Raw genomic sequence first — 25,557 nt, forward strand, 5'->3', positions numbered from 1 at the left:
CAGGCGGTAAAATTGGTACCTTTCTCAACTGCATTACAGACGTAATAGACATAAAATTTCAAATGCTATTTTTTATATATGATAACTGGCTTGAAAAAAAATCACAAATCATCTTGTCTAGATGTCTCAGTGAAATATTTTTATATAAACATAAATATCTTTGAAACTATAAAAAATGAGTTTCTGAAATGTATATAATTTTGTCATTGGATCACATATTGGTTATGCACTTATTACTATATTTTAGACAAAAATGGATGGTTTGCGGGAGAAATTTAACAAAATCGAAATTTAGAAAGACTTGTTAATATTTGTTAATACTTAAAACATTTGTTTAAAAATTTTTTAAACCTAAAACTAAAAACGTTTTTGCAAATTAATGAATTATAATTCTATTCAGGTTTTCATTTGCCACTTAGAGATAAAAGCATTTCACTTACTTGCACAACGGAGTATAGCATAACAGAAATGATGTAGGGTAGCCATCCTGCTCCAAAATATCGAAGGGTGAGATATGCTAAGACTTCAAGCAAAAGGACATGTAAAAGGTTCAAGAAGAAGAAGCAATAGCTTGGTTCAAATAATCCCTGGAAAAAAAAAAAAAAGAAGAATTGTAAATAAAAATAAAACATTTCAAATTATATAATTAAGCAATAGCTTGGTTCAAATAATCCCTGGAAAAAAAAAAAAAAGAATAATTGTAAATAAAAATAAAACATTTCAAATTATATAATTAAGCAATAGCTTGGTTCAAATAATCCCTGGAAAAAAAAAGAATAATTGTAAATAAAAATAAAACATTTCAAATTATATAATTATGCAATAGCTTGGTTCAAATAACCCCTGGAAAAAAAAAATAATTGTAAATAAAAATAAAAACATTTCAAATTATATAATTGAGAAAAGGGAAAAGACTTAGTATAAACGAATGCAATTTAAATTATGCTATTATTCTACAACATTCTTGTTCATCTCATTTCAATTATATCTGGGGAAAATGAGAATCTTGAGAATAGCTTGAATTTTTAGTTGAAAGTTATAAAAATTCTGTCAATTTTGTAAAGTCTAATAAAAGAAAGGAAACAGAATATTAGATTTATAGAATTGTTAATGTAGTCACAATTCTTTCCTAGAACCTCTTTTTAATAAGCCTTATTAGATATTCATAAAATTAATTGCTTTATTTTTAAATTTAAAATCTAACTATCTCGTTTTCAACTTGAAAAGCTTGGAGTAAATCGTAATCATTTAAATGATCTTGTAATCCTCTAAACAAAAATCTCTTGATGCATGATATGGAGAATAAGGCAGCCAAGGAATAATTTCCCAGGAGATATTTTTGCAGTATAATCTTCACATTGCACAATAGACTAAATATTTACTAAAAAAATATGCAACACCCACCAAATTCTTTAATACCTTGCACCAGGTGATTACTATTTCTTACTATTAAGTGAATGAAGTGAAGAATAACACTAGGTTACTGCAACAGCATAAACTATCTGTCAGATTGGATTAACCTGCACATGTGCACACCAATAGCAGATAAATATGTATATATAATCAGGCCAGTTGTCTGAGTTTGTTCTGAAGCCCGTGCAGAATTTAGATACATTTCCATGGACCAACTAACACAGAAAGAATCAACTGACATAGATATGTTCCAGTGCTCTAGATGTGGAATTATAGAATGCCCAGATGAATGCCTAGTATCAATGAGAAACAGAAGTCAGGGTATCACAGAAGAACAGGTACAAATAAAGGATGTGTTTTACAAAAATAATTAGAGTTGAGTTAGAAAAGAGGTGCCCCAAGTAATATCAGTGTTGCAAAACATCTTGGCCTGTTACCTCTGCCAACTTTATAACAAAATGTGGCATCCAGTGACAATGGAAAGATTTGTGTAGATTGTCCCATTTAATAAAGATAATATCTTGTTTACCCTTATGGAAAATAATAGATTCTGATAAAGAGGATTTAACATGCATGGTGTTCTAAAGTGGTGGTTTCATCTAAAAAAAAAAAAAAAAAAATGGCTCAACTAGACATACAGTAAGACTGCAAAAATTCAATGTGGCTGAGAGACCCATCACACAATCTCCATTCAATTAGCGTGTCTTGAATGCATGGAACAGCTATCATAGATACATGGGATGTGACTATGTTTATCACTGAATAAGTCAGATATCAATAGCTTCCACACACATACATGCAGATTTGATGATATAACCATTGATATGGTCTGGAAAACCAAATTTAATGATAGTGGCATACTCTTAAATTCTGGTATATGGTGGAATATATTACCCATGGCGAGAAAAATTGTGCCCCAAGATGCCAGACAATTCAACAGAGTCTAAACCCTGTATGACCTTCACCTTCACCGAGGTGCACAACTTATATGACCTTCACCGAGGTGCACGACTTGACACAAAAAAAAAAACAACTTCTTAATCAACTGCTAACGCATGCATCACTGTAATGTCCAATGACAACAACAACAACCTTCTCACTCGACCTGCCTTTTATACCACTCTCTCAATCCCTCCTCTTGCGCATGCGCCCGGAGATTCCTAACAACCTCGAGACTTCCGCTTATAAAAACCCAAGTTTTGTTGTCGCGCATGCCTACACAAGGCACAAACACATGGGCATTTGTTTTGTTGGTAAGTACTACACTCCCCCCTGATCTGATGATCACATAGAGTGCACTCCAGGGGTGGCCTCTTAGTTCGCTGGCTTCTGCGAAGGGTGGTATTTACAATCTCAGATTCAGGTTCTGGTTCTGGTTGTGTTTCTGGTTCTGGTTCTGATCCTGCCTGATCAGACGAACTACAACTACCACTCTCTTGCTCAGTGACCTCACTTATCAGCAGCTCATCATCTGATGATTCATCGCTCTCTGTAGTTGTGGGATGTACTTCACTAGCTGGGCGAAGATCGCGCACATGGCGTGGGGTTCCATCAACAAGGACCGACTGCTGGCTGACCACTCCAGATATTCGTCCTCGCTTGAACTTGGTGGTGCACCGGTTTCCAGGGGGTCTTACCCAAACTGGATCCCCTACCTTGCATTTGTCATGATTCTCCTCGTCGATTGGCTGGACAGTGTCAATGCCCTTTATTCTAACACGGTATGTGTGTATGGCATTGGCCGGTGCTGTTGTTAGTGTCTTCCCATCCTTTGGTGTGATGTTATACCAATATGTGGCCTCCATAATGGTGCATTGCTTTCTGGCAGCAATTCTCTTGATGCTGCGATGGCTCCTCTCAACAATGCCATTCCCTGATGGCACATGAGCACATCGCAGTCGTAGTCGGACACCCCACTCATTCAACAACTGCCGAACTTGGTGGCTACAAAAAGCAGCATCGTTGTCCGTCAATATCTTTTCTGGCGCACCTCGCTCAGAAAAGATAGATGACAGTTGGCAGACAACATTCGCTGAGTCCTGCCTGGTCATTTGCCGCCACACCGCAAAACGAGTGGGTCCACAGTCGATAAGGGTTAGAAAGGGCTTACCACTGTAATGGGTAATATCCATCGCTACTTGTTGCCACACATGCTCAACCTCCAATCACCCCTTCTGCCATTGCTCAGGTGCAGGATCGATAGACTGGCATGCCTCACAGTGCTTGATGATCTGTCTGACATTTGCCCTTGTCAATGCCGGGTCCACACACCTCGCAAAATACAGTGTTCTCTTGATACCTGAATGTCTACTCTGTACATGAATTCTTTGTATTTGGCATGAGCTAATCATGCCAACTGCACAAGATCGAGCAGCGAACTCCACACCTGTCTTCGCAGCTTCATAAGGCACAAACATGTGGGGGTTTGTTTTGTTGAAGCAGAAGCATATCAACCCAAAATACCGCACCAGTGGATATGAAAGTTAAAGATGCAGATAGCTTGGGTAGAACGAAGGCCCACGTTATGTGATGGATTTGGTTTGGTTATACAGCATATCAACCTTTTTTTTTCTTTTTTTTTTTTTTGCCGAGTTCCGTAATTTGGATTTTTTTTTTGCTGTGATTTAGATATTTTACCTTTTAGTCAGTCTTTTTGGATCATTAGGTGATGTGGGTTTTTTTGGGGTTTTTTTTTGGTAAAGTTGGATTGAATTAAAGTTATATTCTTTTGTATAAATTTACTTTTTTCAGAAATGTTAGTATTTTATTAGAATTTATTTTTTTAAATAGTTCTTTCATATTGTTGACATTGTAATAATTTTGGCGGATATGTGTGTGAGATTGTCACAATCGAAAAGAAAGTGTTTTATCATAAAGGGTTCTTGGAGGGTCTTCTTTTTTTAGCAGGAAGGAGTGGGTTATGTGCATGTGTCCTATGTGAATGCAGGACAAAACCACTTCCTCTCTGTGTGATTTTCTGAAATCTGATAATCATTCTTCTATTGTTTGATTTTGAAAGTTTGTTATTTTGACATTCCATTGTTCTTGCCATTTCTTCATAATGAAATTATTAATTAGTTGTTTGTAGTCAGAGTGTGAAATTTTTTTATTGCTTATATTGAGTTTTAATGCATTTTTGGCAGCTATGTCAGCTTTTTCATTGCCTAGATCCAGCAGAATTTGCATTCTTTGTAATAGGTTGATGAGAAGCGGGTTATTTAAATTTTGGTTCTTTAAGGATTCGAGTACTTTTAGGAAGTCTGAAAAAATTATAAATTTGTTGTGGGTGAGGTCAGTAATGAGGTCTAGAGCCAGGTCTATAGTTGTGGCTTCGGCATTAAAAATTGAAGCATAGTCTGGTAGTCACTTCTGTAAACTAATATTATTGGATACTACTCTGCATCCAGTTCTGCTGCTGTCTTTGGAACCATTCGTGTAGATATGTTGATAGTTTAGGTATTTTTCCTGAATGTTAAGGAGTTTTTCTTAATAACTTACTGGATGAGTTTGATTTTTTAGGAGCTTGTTTAGTTCAAGGATAATTTCAAGCTGTTTTAGTAGCCAGGGTGGAAAGCTTAGTTGGTTGACATCATGGATGTTGGTGATTGTGACACCTGCAACTTCCACTAGTGGTTTCATATGGAGACCAAAAGGTTTCATAGTTTTTACTTTTTGGTCAAATAGGTTTTGTATTTGGGATTAAAGATGCAATTATGGGCTGGATTTGTTGGTTGTGATTTTTGTCTGTCATATAGAGAGTAATCTGTAATACAGTTGTAGGTAGGATTGTATGGCAAGAGAGAATTTTGGTTAAGCATTGTAAAACTAGATTGTTGTGTAGAATTGATAATGGAGGTTCGTTGGCTTCTGTATAGAAACTATCGATGGGGGAAGTTCAGAAAGCTTCCAATACAAACCTGAGGCTCTGATGTTGAACGGTGTCTAATATCCTTATTTATGACTTTCTGGTGGCACCATAAATGAAGCTGCCATAATCTAGTTTTGATTGCCCTAGTGATCTATATAACTTTAATAAAGTTTGTCTGTCCGCTCCCCAATCTGTGTGGGCAATGACTCACATTAGCTGGAGAGTTTTGTAACATTTATGTTTTTTAGGTGTTTGATGTGAGGGATGAAGTCTTGTCTAATATTAGCCCTAAGAATTCATCTACAACAGGAATCTGGGTATCATCCAGTTTTAAAAGAGGATCTGGGTATAGTTTTCTAAGCTAATAAAAGTCCATGAATTTTGTTTTGTTAATGGAAAATTTGAATCCATTTTCTCCATTTTTTTATTTGTCAATGTATTGTTGAAGTTGACGTTCAATTATATGGATATGCCTTGAGCTGAACACAATTAGAAAATCATTGACATATAGTGAACAATCCGCATCTTGGTTTATGCATCCAATGATATTGTAATTTTTAGATTAAATAATGTTATAGACAAAATACTTCCCTGTGGGACTCCTGTTTTCTGTTCCTTGATGTCCTAGAAGCATGTTCCTACACTAGCATTAAATAGTCTATTGTTGTTGAAGTTGTTGATGAAGACAGGTAATCTTCCTTTTAGTTGAGCTTCTTTGAGATCTTTCATGATATCATACCTCCATATGATATCGTAGGCCTTTTCAAAATCAAAGAAAATAGCAGTCGTTTTTATTTTGTATAAATGCATTTCTAATAAAAGTTTCCAATTGTATTAAGAGATCTGTAGTGCTCTGATGTTTTCAGAAGTCACATTGAAAGTTGGTTATTATTTTATTAATTTCAAGAAGCCGAATTAGTTTAGTGTTTACCATTCTCTCCATTGTCTTGCACACACTGTTAGTGTTATGGGACAATAATTGGAGGGGTCAGATGCATCCTTTTCTGGTTTTGGTATGTAATGACTGTGGCTTGTTTCAATATAGCTGGAAGATTGCCATTGATCCAGATGCCATTAAGAATGGAAAGTAAATACTTGGTTCAACTGGTAGTTTTAGGAATTCATATGTTATCTCACTTGGTCTCTCGACCGTGTTATTGGCTTTTTTAAATGAATCCTTTAGTTCATAAATGGTAAAAGGTTTGGTGTATTCTTTCTCATTATCACTTTGTTTTTTTCCGATTCCTGTTTAATAATCTGGAATTTTTTATTGTAATTTATGGATGATGAATTATTTGCAATAGTATCTGCAAGCATGTTTGCCATGTTCTTTTTTTTTTTTTTTGGTTATTTTGTTATTGTTTATACAAAGGTAATTGGGGGGGGGGGACAGTGTTTTTTCCTGATATCTTCCGTATCATATTCCATATGGTTTTATCTTTGGTGTTATTGTTGATTTTGGACACAAAGTTCTTCCATGATTCCCATTTGGCTTTTTTATTGTTTGGCTTTAGCTCTGCATATTTTAAAGCTGTTTAAATTCTGAATGGTTGGTTGTAAAATTTTCTTGATGCAGCACGTCGTAGCCTGATAACCTTTTTGCAATCATTATTAAACCAGGGCTGATTAGTTGATGATTTTGTTTTTAGTATGTATTCCTCAGCTACTGAGATGATGGTATCTGTAAAGTAAGTGATAAGGTCTTTCTCATGTTTTTCAGGTAGGAGTTTATGCTTGCATAATAATTTGAATTTATTCCAGTTAGCTTTTTTAAGGCTCCAGCGAGAAATTTTTGAGGCTATTTCAGGACCAAAGTGTTTTAATGTTATTGAGAAGTGATCACTTCCACAGGTGTCCTCCTGCACTGTCCAGTTATAATCCATAAAGATACTAGGATCACTTATAGAGAGGTCAATTGCTGAATACGAGTTTGTAGCGGAGTGAATAAAGCTTTTTTTTGTTATTATATATGCATAGGTTGTTGTTGATAATATTTTCTATCATGATTCCTTTTCTGTCTGTGTTTGAACATCCCCAACGTTTTTATTCTTCAATCTCTTTGTATTTTCAATCGCTAGGTTGTAGTGTTTGGTTGTTTTATAGTGGATTTTGTCGTTTTTGTTCCCTGCCCTGCAGAACATGAATGACTTCTGGAATGGGAGAGGGAAAAGGGTTATAGTATTAATGTTTGGTATATTTTAAATTAAGAAACCAGTCAGGAAGTGAGGGCGGGTAGAAAGAGAAAGATGGACTGGGAAGAGGGAAGGGTTGTTTTTGTTTTTGGATTTGCAGAATTAAGTTTTGCAAAAAGAAGTAGAAAAACAAAAAGCATCAATGTTAGGTGCGTTTTGTTTCAGGAAGCCAATATCTTTAAACAGCCTGATTTGGTAGCATCAGTATAATGATGGAGGTTGATAAAAACTGATATGAAAATTGACCACCACATTATAGTGTAAAACTATCAAGAAGTCTGTTCAAAATATTCAAGAACGTTTTGGAAAGTGACCACAACTCAAACATTTTGTGATATTATGAGAAGGCATGTCATGTAATACATTGAATTAAAGGATGTCTTTGGACAGAACAGCAACCATCAAGACTGAACCTATAGCGCTAGACTATGGGACTGCTGCAACAAGGTAGACTGCTTGTGATATGTGTATTTGTAGTGGATAAATGTGCACGTATAAACAACACTACCTTCTCTTGGACACTTTACAGAAAGGGGATTACTTTTAGAATAAAGAATCAAATAAACATTCTATCTACATTAATTCTTATGTTTTATATTTATTATATATTAATATTATTATTTGTTTATTATGCCACTTTGAACATCTTCCTTTTTAAACTACTTATTTAAAAACATACTTGCATCATTAATACTATCATAAATATATACAAATCAAATTTTGTTAAATATTTGAACTGATTATTCACATTTTACCATTATTTCGGAATTTATCTAATTTGATTTTTAAATGTGCCACATTATTGTTGTTCATAATCAAATTTGACAATTAGTTACAAAAATATATTATTCAGTTAGTTATAAAAATAAATTATTCAGTTAGTTACAAAAATAAATTATTCAGTTAGTTACAAAAATATATTATTCAATTAGTTACAAAAATATATTATTCAATTAGTTACAAAAATATATTATTCAATTAGTTACAAAAATATATTATTCAATTAGTTACAAAAATAAATTATTCAGTTAGTTACAAAAATAAATTATTCAGTTAGTTACAAAAATATATTATTCAGTTAGTTACAAAAATATATTATTCAATTAGTTACAAAAATATATTATTCAATTAGTTACAAAAATATATTATTCAATTAGTTACAAAAATATATTATTCAATTAGTTACAAAAATATATTATTCAATTAGTTACAAAAATATATTATTCAATTAGTTACAAAAATATATTATTCAATTAGTTACAAAAATATATTATTCAATTAGTTACAAAAATATATTATTCAATTAGTTACAAAAATATATTATTCAGTTAGTTACAAAAATATATTATTCAAATATTCAAAAAACGCAATTGTTTATTCGATTTCTTTTACATTGTCATTCTAAGATCAAAATGTAATTCTTTCATGTTATCTTTTTTTATATTTTCTTTTGTTTGAGTTTTTAAAAATAGTCCTGAAAGAGGTTTATCTTAACACTTTAATAGAATTTCATGGTAAACCCAATTAACAAAAGCAGATTATTTCACACATTTGAATGTAGATATAAATTTTTTTTAGCCATTTGCTTAAAATCTCTATAAAAATCAATGTTTGTGTACTATAGAAGTCGATATTTGAACAGTTAGAACATTAAAATAAATTTCAATAAGGGTCAAATTTCCACAGAATCTTAAAACACCATTGAATTTTTTTTTTTTTAACTTTATTTGGGGGTCATTAGGCGCAATTATTGGTTAGATTCATAAAATAACTGAAATGTATTAGAATGTAAAGAAACAAAATTCATTTTTTTTTAAATAAATCTTTTTTTATAAAACAAAAATAAAATTAAACAAAGAATATCTCAGCGAAGAATGTATTTGAAAAAGATTAAAACATTTAAATTGTTAATTTAATTAAAAATAATTAAATAACAAATTTGTCATTGTACAACTATCTGTAAGAAACGCAGCATCAACAAGTAACTTTATTTTTTTTAATAACACCACCACCGTAACAGTTTTTAATTGATTCCATATTGAAAATGTTATTTTTAACTTTTCTTCCAATGCAAAGAAAAAGGTATCTTCCAACCAGCAATAAATCTACATAAAGGTTATGCCTGTCCTTTATTAACATTTACGTCATTTAACAATAGAATATCAAACTAAGTAAATCTGATTAAAAAATCTGATGTTTCATTTTAACCACCATCCAATCTTGTTAAAATGCATATTGTATCTCCATAATTAATGATAATCATATCTACAAATAGTAAAATACAAGTAAACAGTAGTTGTCAAGTTCTCAATTATATGAATTATATAATAGAACACAAATGGAATTACATGATTTGAACATGCAGTTGACTAAACTAAACATAAAAGAATCTAAAACAGTTTATTGTAAAATTAACAATATTTGAAGCCATGGAACATTTCAAGGTTTTCCAATTAAAAAATATGTAGTTGTGATAAGTAAAATTATCAGTTCTATGATGGCTCACTAATATTTCAATTTATTAAAATTTGAAAATAAACAATTATCACATGAATTAAAGTATAATTCAAAAGAATATGGGGAGGATAAAAAGAACTATTGCGATTGTATATTTCAAAATAAAAAAACAAATGCAAGTATGAACCACAGTAAATAACAAAACAGAAATATTGAACTGAATTGATAATGCAAGAAACTTAATAGTTTATAACGACTGCAATATGCAAATTAAAAAACATGTACAGAGAGAAATAGACAGTAAGGCTGATGCCAGTAAAATTATATATTTATTTATTATTATTATTACAGACTGAAAGATCTTACTTTAACTATGAACAAATTGCTTTTACTTAACAGTAATAAGAACATAAATGCATATACACTGAAGACAATAATAAAAAAAATCTCTTTACAAATTCAAGCATCAAGTTCATGTAAAGTTAATAAACAGTTATAAATATGAGAACATCACGACAGAATAAGCATTGTTCATAGTTAAAATAATAAACAAAATGATTAGGTGAAAAAGTCTTAAATGTATTTGATGTCAGGTTATTCAGAAAAGTTTTGTATTAAATTTTATGAAAAAAAGACACTTTTCAAAAAAAGACAAATGCTCAAAAATATAAAAAGCATACCAACATTTGTAATTTACAGACTGTTATGCTTTTCATAAGGCTATTTATATTTAAATTATTTTTTGTACATAAAAAACATGTCTATTATATTACATACAAAAAAAAATGAACAAAAAAACAAAACCAACAGTGTGTGAGAGTGGGAGAAAAAAAAAAAATAAAGAATCAGCAAAGAAAAAAGAGAAAGTGTCAGATTTTTTAAATGTCCTCTGCATGAAAAGAAAAAAAGTGAGAAATGTGCAGAAAGACGAAAAGGATAAGAACGGAAATCTAAAATGACGTTTCAATAGGAGGAGAAAGATGATAACAATGCCTGTAAGCAATCAGTATTGATATCTTTATCAATAGTAGAAATAATTAAACAGAAAAGAGAAAAGGCAAAAAAAGAAAATGCATTATAATGGACAGATAAGGAATAGACTTCTCTCCTCGCATCAATATTTATAAGAATGGACAAAGCTTTATGAAAAGGTTAAAAGATGCACCAAAAAAAGAAATACCTAAAATGGGACTGTTCCACCAGAAAGCATTAACAAAAAATATAAAGACAATCAAGAGAGACTGCATTTCTTTGGTTTGATACGACATATTCATAATTTAGTGTAAAACTCACAAATATTAAGGTTTTAGTTACACAAGCAACAATATGAAAATCAATAAAACTACGCAATGAAAAGCAACAAAATCACTGATGCTTATGAAATCCAACAAATGAATAAATTCCAGTTTATTCCAGATCTAAACAGATTTTTTTGAGAAGGAAGTTTTATCTCAAATATAAAAAAAATGAGACTCTACCATCTTTGATTCCAAACAATATGTTTGGAAATATTTGAATCAATAATTATAGAATTCATCAGTATTGTTATTTTATCTATCTTCGCCATATATTAGGTACCATCTTTGACTCAATATTGCACTATAACTGATTTTAACTTCTTATACACTATGCACAATGCTTCAAGAAAACTACAACACCGTTTTAAATGAATGAAAAGCACTTTTTCTAAAAAATAAAATTTGTATATTTTTTTTAATAATGTTTGTTAATGGGATTTTTTTCAATTTCAATAAAAGTCAACATTTTTTTTCAATATTTAAATAGTTTTTATGAATAGTGAATTTTATGAAATTCTTAGAAAAGGTAAAAGCTGCTTTCCTACAGGAATTTTGAAAGTTATCAATTTTGAAATAAAATATTCATTGGAAATTCATGTTCTTTTAAACAAAAATCATTGCAATAAGATATTACTTTTCATTGGATGTTACATGTATATTGCTAAGAATTAGTTTATATATATATTATATATATATATATATATATATTATATATATATATATATATATATATATATATTTATATATATATATAGAGAGAGAGAGAGAGAGAGAAAATAAAAAGGAACAAACCGTATTATGTGTTTATCAACGTTTCGTCTTTATTTCGAGACTTCCAGAGGAAGTCTCGAAATAAAGACGAAACGTTGATGAACACATAATACAGTTTGTTCCTTTTTATTTTCTCTATTTTGTCGGAATACTATTTCCATTATTTTCATCACATATATATATATATATATATATATATATATATATACACATATAACTAAATTAAAATATGGAGTGAGTCTAAAGTAATCGAGGAAGTCAAAACATTTTAGTTCAAATAAAATTCATTGATATTTAGATTATTACATGTATTATAACACTAGCAGTTCAGCCCGGCTTTACTCGGGCCCTATGCACTGTTCATAACTTTATGTGTATATGTATATATATAACGTTTGACTCATGTCCAGGTAACCTACATCTAAATTTTCAAGTGTTTACATCCAAAATTGGCAGAGGAGTTTGGTAGAGTCTGTAAAGGTCAAAACGCTTTCAACTTTGACCTCTTGGCAGCCAAATTTTCGCCTAAAAGCTGATTAAAAAGCTTGCTGCATGTCTGAATATCCTTTATGTAAAATTTCAAATGTTTAGACCCAAAATTGGCTGAGTAGTTTGCTAGAGACTGCAAAGGTCAAATCTTTTGAACTTTGACCCTTGGCAGCCAAATTTTCGGCCAAAATCTGATTAAAAAGCTTGCCCTATGTCTGAATACATTTTATGTAAAATTTCAAATGTTTAGACCAAAAATTGGCTGAGTAATTTGGTAGAGACTGCAGAGGTCATTTTTTTTTTTAACTTTGATCCCAATTTGACCCCTTAACATTTGTTTTGGACTCAAATCAAATAAAAAAGTTTGACCCATATCCAAGTAATCTACATCTAAGATTTCAAGTGTTTAGACCCAAAATTGGTGGAGGAGTTTGGTAGAGTTTTCAAAGGTCAAATCGTTGAACTTTGACCCCTTGGCAGCCAAATTTCTGTCTGAAAACCGATTAAAAAGATTTTCCCAAATCTCAATACCCTTTATGTCAAATCTCGAGAATGTAGACTGAAAACTGACAGAGTAGTTTGGTAGGGAAATGTACACACACAGACAAACAGACAGACGATTTCACTTTTATAGATATATAGATGTACATGAAAGTTTTAAATAACTTTGTAGAGCACAATTATATACTCAAAATGCTGATCACATTCTTTGATACATTTAGAAGTTCTGAGAAACAGTTGCACACAAATCTGCATTTAATTAATGCATGGAATTCCTTGAACCTTAGAGAGTTGCTGAACATCTCCCGGCTTTTAGTGTAGACTGTTTTTGCAGTACATCCCAAAGATAAAAAGGCAAGTGAGGAGAATACTTTATAGGAAAATGATGGCAAATTCATTCATAAATTGAGACCAATATGTTCACATGAATGGCTTTGGCTAACAATAATCTAATATTAAACCATCGATTAAGGGAGAATCTATAGGCAGCTGCTTTTCAGACTAATATGCTTATGGTCTGTCGTACACACATGCGCATTTCAATTATGTACCAGTTACCTGCTCTTGTCGTGATTCCCGTTTTAGTCGACAGAGAGCATTCTACTTCCTGTTCCGTTAGATACCCATCTCTATCCCTTTTCCCCTCTAGCTGTCAATGTAGACACACACTGTTTACACATGTCTCGATAAGGCGACACCTCCGTTTTAAGATAAAATGGAGATACATCCTTTCCAAGGTAAGAAAGAATACACGTGTTTATCTTAACAAACTCTCACATGCACAATGAAGCATCCAGACACACGTATGCAAAAATGCTCTCTTAATGTTCTCATATTCCATAGTTAAATAAAACATCTTATTTGTATGTATGTAACTCAATTCTTACATTCTCCTTTTTAACATTATCTTCTTTAAATGTACTCAAAACTTGCTCTTTATTGTTAATTGTTTATTGCGGTGTCTCACCAGCTAATGATGACCTCCGACCTTCAATGTAACAGTCTGTAAGAAATATTGAACACGCAGCCTACAGATTGGTAACCACAGTCACAACAACTGATTAACACAGAGCTCTACAACCAGTAACACAAATCATTACGAATCTAAAGAGCCACCCATTAATTTATAATAAGCCACTGACTGCCCAATTACTTCTGACTCACCTTATATATTAGAACCGGATAATATTAAACCGTTTAATATGGCATTGGGCAATCTATCATCCGTATAACATGACAGATTCTCTATCTTCAATATTTTTTACTCATTCAAAAAGAACTAAATACATAAATTGCTAATTATATTTTCTGCACCAGTTGTAACTTAGTGAAATTTACTCACATTATTGTCATCATAGATTCAATTAGGAGAGAAATTACAAGAAAAAAATGAGTTAACATTTAGCTAAAAGGTAATTACTCTGGCTAACAAGTTAATTACAATGAAAGCATGTGTTGATAGGATTTTTATTCGTCACATCATTGAATGGTTCCAGGAAACATTTTTAGAGAGAACATGTGATGTAGCATTACAAGTATCAAATAATTGAGCAACAAAAATATGCATGAAATCAGTAGGTCATGATGAGGAGGCTAGAAAAATAAATACATAATTGACTAAGATTATATCAGTTATTGTTTCATGGAATTTTCTTTATTATATAAAACTAGCAGGACCTGTTAACCGGCATTGCCAGGTGGAAACATGACACCCCACTTGAAAAAATTCTCATTGTATATTAACTCTTTAGAGTGATCGAAATCAGTGGTAGATAACTTTTTTTTTTTTTAAGTAGCTTTAGCACACCTTCTTACTGGTTAAGTTTTAGAGCATTCATCGTCATCATTAAGACCAAGAAGGAAAAAGTAGTCCTGGCAGTTTCCATTTGTTGGTTTAGTCTTTCGCTTCTTTTTTGGATGTTGGGGAAATCAAATCTTCCACAAACCGTATCAAAATAAATTCCAGTTTTACATAATCTTTTTTTAACTTGTTAGGTGAAAGTAAAGAATAATTACAAAACACCTTCTCTTTTGCATTTTGCAGTATGGGTTTTCTAAATAATACCGTTATAATTCCAACATGATAACATTTATGGGTCAATGTGCCCTGGTTGTTTAACCTGTTCATTCCGAAAGCCATTCTTGACATGGGGAGGTTGAAAATAAGAATGCCTTCCAGAATAAACATCCCCAACCTTCCCATGTTAAGAACGGCTTTCAGAATAAAGAGCTCACTGTACTAAATTTTTAAGGGTTCCCGTATTTAATGCTTAGGTTTTGTAGTAGAATTGCATCATGTTTAGTAGCTGTTATAATTTATATGCTTGTGCAATTATCGATTGTTAAAAGACATTATGTTTGTTTTAATTATGCAAGTATGTTAACATGCTGAATTGTTAAAAATAAGTTGCCAGTATTTATGAGATAATTTTAAGCTTACAAGAATTTAATTTTCTGTTTTTTGAGCGATTATTATGTTCGTATTTGTTTTGTTTTAGTACTGTTGCCTTCTGTATAGAGCGACGCCATATTGAAAAATTATCTGAAGTGTTCATTTATAATGATCTAATTCTGGAATAAAAGAATTAATGGGCAACCAACCAGAGGCAGCAGACTTTCCCTAGGGAGATTTTATTATTTTTTGATTCTACTATGGAAAAGATAATGGTATGTATGATCCACTTAAGAGCAGTGCAAGCGAACAATCTGTGGAATGTGTAAATTTCCTCCCAGTGTCAACTGATTGCAGTGATAGGACTAAATATTTAGAGGGAAAAACAGGTACTCCTTCCTTTGAAGGCATTGTGATTGTGATGGTTTTGCTCCTTGGATGCAATGTATTATTTTATTATGACTGAATGTGTCTAAAAGGGTGTTTGAAAGCAACATAAGATAGTGGCTATTAGCCTAGATGTATTGAATTTGTATGTGGCACTTGCTATTGTAAACCTACAATACTTTGGTCCAGAGGGGAATTTCTGCAGTTATTTTATTATATAGGAGATTATGCATCACAATCAGAAGATTATAAAAATACAAATTGGTTTTGAAAGTAGTCATTTTATTATTTATTGCCTCCTCATTTTTCTCCAATTTTTATTAGTTAACTATTAGTTAATAGTTGTCGTTACATTCATGAAATGGACATTCAACATTTTCCTCTATAATATTAATTATAAATAATATTATAAATAAATAAAATAAATAAAAATGATTATAAATATTGATTATTATTATATTAATAATAAATATTTTTTTATTTGTAATATATTACAATTTGTAAAATATTTAGATTTCTGTTCAATAAATTTTGTTTTTTAATTATCTAAGTTATACAAGAAATCTAATTTGAGGTTTTGTGTTTGTTCTGTTAAAGCAAACACAAAACACACAACATTTGCAACATTCTCTATCAGCTCTGCTAAGTCCCTTATTCTTTTGCAAATTTTGAGAATCCTTTTCTATACAACTAGACATATCCAACCGATGTTGCTCAGAAATTTTTAGTTTATTTTTGTTTTCTTTGTTTATTAACAAAATCATTTCTTTTTTAAAAGGATTTTGAAAGTAAAATTTAATTATTATATTTTTGGTCATCAAATATGAATTAAATTAAATTGTTATAAAACTATAATCAAGTTTGATAAGATTTTGCTCTATAATCATAAAATTATTTTATGTAAATAACTCCCAAAACTTTCAATACATGAGAATTTGCTGAAAAAGAAAAAAAAAAAAAGAAAAGAAAACGACTTTCTATTTGACAGTTTAAAAAAAGTTTCAAAGTACCCTTGAAATAGTCGAATTAATTAACACTTTGAAAAAAATATTTAGCAAAAGATTAAAATGGTTGATTTGTTTATGAAGAAATTAAAATGAATTCAGACATTTAATTTTGGTACTAATTTGTCTTTTTAAATAAGATTTTTTTAAAAAATTGTTTTTTTTTTATACTTTACTTTGTTACATTATTGATCTCTAAATTGATTAATAGCAAACAAACACAAAATTATCAGAATTATATTTATGTGAGGAGCACTTTTGATTATAGATTAAAAATTATAGATTAAAATATTATTTTACCACATTAGCTATAGTTTTATAACAATTTAGTTCAATTTATTAACCAAAAGATTCTATAATAATTAAATTTTATTTTCAAAATCTTTTCACTTAAAGTTATCTTGCACTTTAATTATGGTGTCTTTCGATCAATAAATTAATAAATTGAATTTAATTGTTATAAGTTTGATAGGATAATATTTTAATCTCTATTTATAAAATTATTATTTCCAAAATTTTCAATACATTAAAATTTGCTAAGAAATGACTTTCTATTTAACAGTACAGAAAGTTATACATAAACACTAACAACTCATAATTTTATTAATAAGAAGAAATGCATAGTTAAATTGAAATTTCTCAACTTCTGTCAACTGAAAAAGATTATATTTTGTTTTTGTTTTTTTTTATTAATCATTGAAAAGACTTCCATATGATTAATATATAATAATATGATTATAATAAAAAAAAATGAGACAATTTTTTTAAGGGTTTATTAATTCTTTATCTTAAAGTTATTCCTATTCTTATCTAACCATGTTTGAATTTTCAAGAATAAGAAACTTTAAAACTTACTCATCCACTCACAATTAGCAGAAGACATCATAAAACAAACTTGTGATTTTACAAAACGTTAAACTATTACTTCATGCATGATTATTGTTGAAAACGATAGAAACATTAAAAACACTTTTGTAAGATTTTATTTAACAGAAAGGAGAAAATAAAAAATATCCTGTCTATTAGACGATTTTCTTTTTTAATCTTAAGGTTAGAGAACAAAAAAGAAAGGAATGTCAAAACTTAAAATATTCATGAAATTTAAAAATGACTCCAAAATTTTCTAAACCAATACAGAAATACAATAAACTATATAACACTGAAGTTCCTTATTTGAATATTTAAACAGGTACAGTTGCTTATATTTGAGCTATTCAGATGACCAAACAAAATATTTATTTAATCCTCAAGGCTGGAGATCAATAAAGTAAAAAAAAAAAATGAAACTTAAGAAAAATGGGACAGCATAAAAAAGTGTTAGAAATAATTTTTAATATTAAAAAACAAAAATTAATGGAAAAATATATTTGCTGATGAAATATTGGAAATACAAATTAATTTAATGGAGAAAATGATTTGATTTTAGTTGAGTTTTACAGGATATCATCTGCTATTCTATGTCAAAAATGCTTTATTTATTGGGGATGAGTTTGACTCTTGCAATTGTATGTTTTCTATATTTATTACTTCTATCTGTTTGGTTGTTGTTATCTGGTGAAGTCAGCAATTCTAATGAATATTCGAATGTCTATTTGTGTGCAAAAACCTGTGTCTAAAGACTATAGTTTTCGTTGAAAATCGTTTTTTCCCAAAAAGCTGTTATTGAGATCTATTTCAAATGTTCTCAATGTTATAAAATTTTCTCAGAGTTGGCAATATTTGTGCATTCCATCAAGATGCATTTACTTTACTTGATTTTGTACGCTAATGGAGAAATTCACTTGTAGATTATTTTAATGCAATGAAGTTCAAACAAAGTTGAAAAAAAAAAAAAAAAAACTAACCAGTTTTATTGCATTATTTCGTAACTCTTCAAAATCAGTTTTGATTTCGGAGACTTGAAACTCATCAGCACACAATGATCCAATGTGTAAAGGCTTCAGATATTTTTTGACATGGTTGAGATCATTGTGAAAAGCTTTAAAGGCTTCCTGAAAAAGATTTAAAAAGAACATTTAACTATAATAGATTTTTAAAAGTTTTTCTTAACTCTACAATAAAGAAAAGAAAGGAACAAAAATGAAAAAATAAACATAAAAAATGAAAAATAAGAATATGTTCAGAAAACACAAATCGATTTCAGAAACTATTAATAAGTATCCCAAACCAAAATTTTATTTGTACACTTAAAACCTTTGAGTATGGATACATAGATATTTGCAAAACAAATACCGATAACAATTTTTGGGGTTGTATAATTAACCATCGAATTATGACAGTTTAATGCTTGTTAGAAATTAGAAAATTTGCTGTCTTGTATGATTAAGAACCACATTTTATAGTGTAAAGCTAAAAATGCAAAAATTTAATTCGCTAAAAGTTTTCCACTTGGAGTTTGGTGTGAACGACAACTTACAACTCTATGTTAAGCTTACTATAATGACAAATAACTCCTTTTCTTTAATCAGTAAAGAAGTAAGGAAGCTAATGGAGTCTAATGGAGGAATGGATATCGTTTCAAATGAGGAGATGACAATTGTTTCAAAAAAAGGAATCAGACTAATAAAAGGAAATAATACACTTTCTAAAACGGATTTATATGAACTTTGAATTACCTTCAGCAAGTGAATCCCCCCCTCCCTCTCTCTCTTTCCATCTCTCCCCTATGTGCCCTTTCCAAATTGTTACGATACAAGGATTTCGCTTCTACGTCAGATAGACAACTCTTGGCAGCCAGCAGATAACAGACTTTTTCCTAACAGGACTTTCACTTTAATAAAAATCATTTCTTTTAACTTGTGTTTTTTTTTCTATTATTTTCTTCAATGAATGTTTCTTCCTCTTTATCAAAGTTGCAGGTATAAAGTTAAGAAAAATTACCTTTGGCAGGATATAGTGGATAAAATTTTCTTCACATACATATTAAATTGAAAAATTATTGTGCAAACTAACACCTTTAAAAAAAAGAAATTATAAAATGAAATTTTGCTGGAAAAAAAAGTATGAAATAAAAATGAAAAATTTGCAAAGTAAATTAAATTTTATATAAGCTAATTGTTGTGATAAAAGATTTTAAAAATGAATCCTAATATATTTTTCAAAAATTTATTTTTAAATCACATGATATCTAACTTTCCACATTCTATGATAGTTACCCCCCAAATTTTATATTTAAACTTCATCACATATCTAGGTGTATCAGAATTTTTGGGCAAGTCGCCATTGCAAAACATTTGATTAAATAGACTCTCTATGTCTACAAGCTTGTAACAATATGAAAATGTAATTTCAAACCCTAATTTTTATTTCATTAAAATGAGCAAAGGCCAAATATTAAAATCATAAAAGGTTTAATCAAAAAATATACAATATTTTTTTTCCATCGGTTTTCTTTCAGAAAGATTTCACGAAAAACAACAATATTAACTTGAATCGAGATCTAATATATATATATATAACTGCCAAGAAATCACTTACCTGTTCCAAATTACTAAGCTACGGGTGCTTCTATTCCTGTATAAGAATTTATCCATATTTATATTTTATATTCCATGTAATTTTTAAATGAAAGGATTTTTCAACCAAGAGTCACGGTAAGCTGTCTTTTCGACAATAGTTTATCTGCCATTAAAGAACCCGGATGTTATGTATAGAAGTATGAAAGTGACAAAAATAATTATTTCAAAAACATAAAAACAACACATTAGTACTCTTGATAAGGTAAATATGAAGAATTATTCCACCCTCGAAAATTCCTTTTAAATTTCCACTTTTATAGGTTTTCGGGGGCGCTGTAAATGGAAATAACCTTTTAAATACAAACGAGTAGTTTCCAAGATATGAAGAAATGTTAGTGGCTAAAAAGTGGGTGTTTACTTGTCTATAATAATGTAACGTCAAATGGGCACCTACTTTATGGCCACATTGGGGGTGGGCAATGTACAATGAACATGATTTAACGTAAAATACTACTAATGTTTAACATTCCAGGAAACAAGTAGTTTCCATGGAGCATGGATGGGGGCTGCCGGTTAATATTTTTCGAGAGGGAGGTGCTTAGTTAACCATTTTAACGTAAGTAACATGAAGACATTAACTGTGCATTTCTTCATGGAAGCTGTGTGTGACAGAACGATAATCAGTTTCGGTTGTCTTCCCTTTGTCCTTATGCCAGACAGCCTTATCTCCAATTTGTATTTTTGACATATTTCATTTCAACTACAAAGTGGCCAGTATGTGCTACCATACTTGCAAAATAGTAACATTTCATTCATGCATTTTGCCCGATTACTAAAAATTGGCTTGACCAAATGTCGATTATTTTTTTTATTCTCTTGAAGAAATTCATGAATTTTTGATTCAATATATTTGAATTCTACTTTATCGAGTGAATGTTTTTTTTTAAATCTAAAAAAAAGAAAACATTGAATGAAATAGAAAAAACTGTTGTCAGCGTCCAATACTTACTGGACAATATAACAGAACATAAGCTTCCAATTAAAAAAAAACATCAACGTGGTTAAAAAAAAAAAGTTTTACACTTTGGATTTTACATGTAAATTTCCAAAAAACGCTTCTTTTTGTTTTAAATCACAATATATTATTTATTGATCTTTTATCTTCAATTTGTAATGTATAAAACTTTGGTGAGTAAATTAATTATTAAAATATTAATAGACAGTTCAAAATGGGGAGAGGGGTGAATTTAAAAAAAAAACGTTTGTCTAAAATATTACATTCGGTTTATTGGAAAAAGCATAAAATTTCACATTGACCCTGAAAATATCGTAAAAATTGAACCAATAGAAAAATTTTGATAGATTTTTAAAGTTTAAAAATTGAAAATATTTAACTCGTAAATTTCAACTGATTTCATCACATAAAAAAAATGGCTGCATGAATGTGCGCCGACATTTTGTAAACACCGTTTTTTAAAAAATAAAAAATAATATTTCTATTATTTTTTAAACAACTTCAATAGTTTATTTTGGAAGTATATTCCATAAAGAAAATAAACAACTCACTTTAAACAGAGAAATTATGAGATTTTTATATTTTATTTGAAGTTTGGTATTAGGGGTGTCAAAAATTCCCAAAAAATTCTGATACCCCTATCACATATCCCTCCATATTTACATGAATAAACCAGAAATCAGCAGGAGCAGCGACAGTGATAATAATGATGATCCAATTCGTCGATACAATGCAAATGATCACACTAAACACACACAACATCAAAGCCCATTTTTTTTATGTACACATATCAACAGAATAGCTTGCACCTCACCTCAACAAAGAAAACCACCAAAGGAAGCTGCACATCAAAAGAAAAGTCAAAATTGCCTCTGAGTTGGGTATATATGCTGATGACACCAAGTTCTATAACAGGACAGGAAAACAAATGAACACATATCTAAGGAAACACTAGAGGATGACCTCCAATCTGTAGTGGAATGGGAACAAAAGTGGATGATCATATTCAATGCTGCCAAGACTAAACTTGTTTCCTTCAATAATTACAAGAAACCTTCTCTACCAGCAATAGCAATGGCCAAAGATTCATTATCTGAAAGTACTTCTTTTAAACTGCTCGGCCTAACATTCACAGGAAACATGAGCTGAAACAATTACATTGAGAGCATTGCCAGGACCGCTGCAAAGAAGGTAGGCTCTCTCTACTGTGCTAGAAAGCTACTAACGCCCGAAATTATCCTGTACCTCTATAAGGCTACCATTCGCCCATGTATGGAGTATTGTTGTCATATTTGGACTGGTACATCTGCTACTAATCCCTCGCTCCTAGACAAGGTCAAAAGGAGAGTCTCCAACCTGATAGGTCCTGAACTGTCATCTAATCTTAAGCCTCTGTCTCATCGACGAAGTGTTGCATCCCTCTGCCTGTTCTACAAGTATTTTAATGGTGAATGCTCTGATGAATTGCAAGCACTTGTGCCCCCCAACGTAAATACCCTCGACAAACCCGACAATCAGTGTAATCCCACCCCTACACAGTAGCGATCCCTAGATGTAAGAGAGCTTTCTACTCCAGTAGTTTCTTCCCCAGAACTGCTAAACTTTGGAATTCCATTCCGGCTCCCTGCTTCCCCAACTGTACTGACATGCAGAAGTTCAAGTGTAACGTGAACCGACATCTTACTGCCCAACTTCCTACATAGTACCCTAGTAGCTTATGTCCCTGATAGTCGCCCCCTACACCAAAGTGGCAATGTGCCTTGTTTGGGGTGAAAATGTAATTAAAAAAAAAAAATACAGAATGTAAACATCACAGCAGACGCAACTCCGTCACCATATAAACACAAATAATTATCTAACAAAACACTGCAACAGTACAACACCTACTAGAACACATTCACAACTTTCTTAGCTTTAAATTGATATAACACATGTATGCAAACATCAAACAGATGACTCCCTACAATACGTTAAATCACAAAAGAAAAATACAAATAAAAAGCAAAAATGATGACCAGCAACAAAAGCCACTATTGTTTACAACTATGTCTGCAACACAAGTATAAAAACGACAGCCTTTTCGACAACTGAGCAGACTGGCCCAGCATGTCAAGCTGTGAACCTCACTCCATCATCAGTCAGCAACCGTTAATATCTCGTCAGCAATAACAGCTATTAAAATTACTACACTGCTGCCGCCGCACCGTCACCATCTCACTTATGATATTGGACAGCAAGCCTTGAAGACTACCCCTTTTTCACCGCCACCACCGCTGCCAGATCACCACAGCTCACCAGACAGCGAGGTTTGTCCCACCAATAGCAGCAGCCACCATCACCAACGCTCCATCAGAGACACATGCTATAAGATTATTCTATACCGCCGTTGCCCCCCCCCCGTACTACTGGACATCAGCTTTCAAGACTACTACTCCTTCACCGCTGCCACCGCACCCGTATCCTAGACACCAGAACATTAAGCCACATTCCTGTCAGCGCCGCCACCGCATACATATTCCAGACACCAGTACACATAAGCCATGTTCCTGATATCATCACCCCTGCCTCAGCCTGACAATAACACCAGATCGTCGTCGAGTCATATCAACACCCGACCAGCATTCCTACGGACATCCCACTACTGCCTCCGCCAGAATATCCTGACACACCAAGCAGTTCGTTTCACAAGCGTTTTAACTTTAAATAAAGGTTTAAACCTTTTCGTTTGCCCCTTTCTTACTTCCATATGCCTAGTTTTGTAATACAACTTTATATTTTAAAAAAAAAGAAGACTATTTTGTAATGTTCTAAATTATTTACACAGAAATGTGTAACAGTTCATTAGTAACTTCAATTGTTGCAAATAACAAAATGACACATGTATAACGTTGTACTTAAGTTAATTAATGTTTACTTCCATAAAGCTTTTTCTTACATATTTTTAATAAAATACATGCTAAATTATATTTTATTTCCAGGAATAAGTTATGTTTAGAAAAAAAAATATTTTAATTGTTAGTCGTAATTTGTGAGTAACCAAACAAGTCATCATTCACTTAACTATTTCTCTCGCCTCCTCTCACTGTGTTGGTTCAACTACTTGACAATAGTTTTTAATTAAAAAAATGTGAGCATTAAAAGAATGAGCGACTCTCAGTGTTAACATCTACTATACATAGTGTGTTCATATACATCACAAATGTGTCTGAGAATTAGATGACAAAATACATCTACTGTGAACCAGGTGCGAACGTAGATAAATAGATTCTTTGATGTTCTGACTCATTTCTCCTTGGGTCTTCCTAAATAGTCTCCATTCTCCATCCCTCTTTCTAGTCAACTCCCATTCTTCATCCCCTGCTTGCTCTACTCGATTAACAACTTTTCTCTATTAAATCATCCCCCCTTCTAACAAATACACACAACGGTTGTAAGTCATCACTTTTAAGTCAACTATAGACCTGACTAGCTCGTCTTGTCTGAAGAGGGTTACACAGAATTGACATAAATTAATGATGAGATTCAGCTAAGTTTGCATTGGATTTTATTTTACCCTTACGTATGCTCTGCTCTGTATTGAGCACTAATACTTTAAATTTCCTACAGCAACTACCTGATTTTTTACAGCAACTCTCTATGTGTGTGTGTGTGTGTGTGTGTGTGTGTGTGTGTGTGTGTGTGTGTGTGTATTTAATATTAATCATAAAAGGAAGAATTGATTAACCAGCACCAAAAGAGAAATTGTGCTATTTAATAAGAAAATGTCATAACATCCCAATTATTTCTAAGGTTAACTAAAAATTTTACTTTGGATGAGAGTAGGATATTTCTAAGACAGGGTTGATGCCTGGCTCAGCGCCAAAGCAGATGAGATCCAGGAGCATGCCAATAGCCAGGATATGAGGAAGTTTTACGATGCGCTGAGGGCTGTCTACGGTCCCAAGTCCTCTAGCTCCTCCCCCCTGCTTAGCTCCGATGGAACAACTGTCTTGAATGACAAAAAGCAAATCCTTGATAGATGGGCGGAGCACTTTAACAGTGTGCTAAACCGACCATCTTCCATCAACGATGAAGTCATCGATCGACTACGCCAGGAGCCTATCAACGAGGAGCTCGACATCCCACCCTCGTCAGAGGAAGTAAGCAAAGCCATCAAGCAACTTTCCTCTGGGAAGGCCCCCGGCCCCGACTCAATTCCAGCAGAAGTATATAAAGCTGGTGGACCTACACTGCTTTTAAGACTAACAGAACTCTTCCAATCCATGTGGGAGAGTGAAGAATTACCGCAAGATTTTCGTGATGCTACTATCGT

The 25,557-nt window shown here is 31.6% G+C and overlaps 1 protein-coding gene across 1 annotated transcript in view; it reads right to left on the reverse strand.

Annotated features, from left to right (window-relative positions):
* Positions 1–25,557, reverse strand: part of LOC145286035 (acyl-CoA 6-desaturase-like) — a 150,572-nt gene that overhangs the window by 51,933 nt on the left and 73,082 nt on the right. Inside the window, exons 3-4 of the mRNA XM_080134659.1 lie at positions 18,617–18,763; positions 441–587 (exon numbers count right to left, since the gene is read on the reverse strand). Of these exons, the coding sequence (XP_079990785.1) occupies positions 441–587; positions 18,617–18,763 (294 nt within the window). The remainder of the gene's footprint in view (positions 1–440; positions 588–18,616; positions 18,764–25,557) is intronic.

The sequence above is a fragment of the Euprymna scolopes genome, chromosome 10 (assembly GCF_053919585.1).
Source record: "Euprymna scolopes isolate OS-2025 chromosome 10, ASM5391958v1, whole genome shotgun sequence".
Taxonomy (NCBI): Eukaryota; Metazoa; Mollusca; class Cephalopoda; order Sepiida; family Sepiolidae; genus Euprymna; species Euprymna scolopes.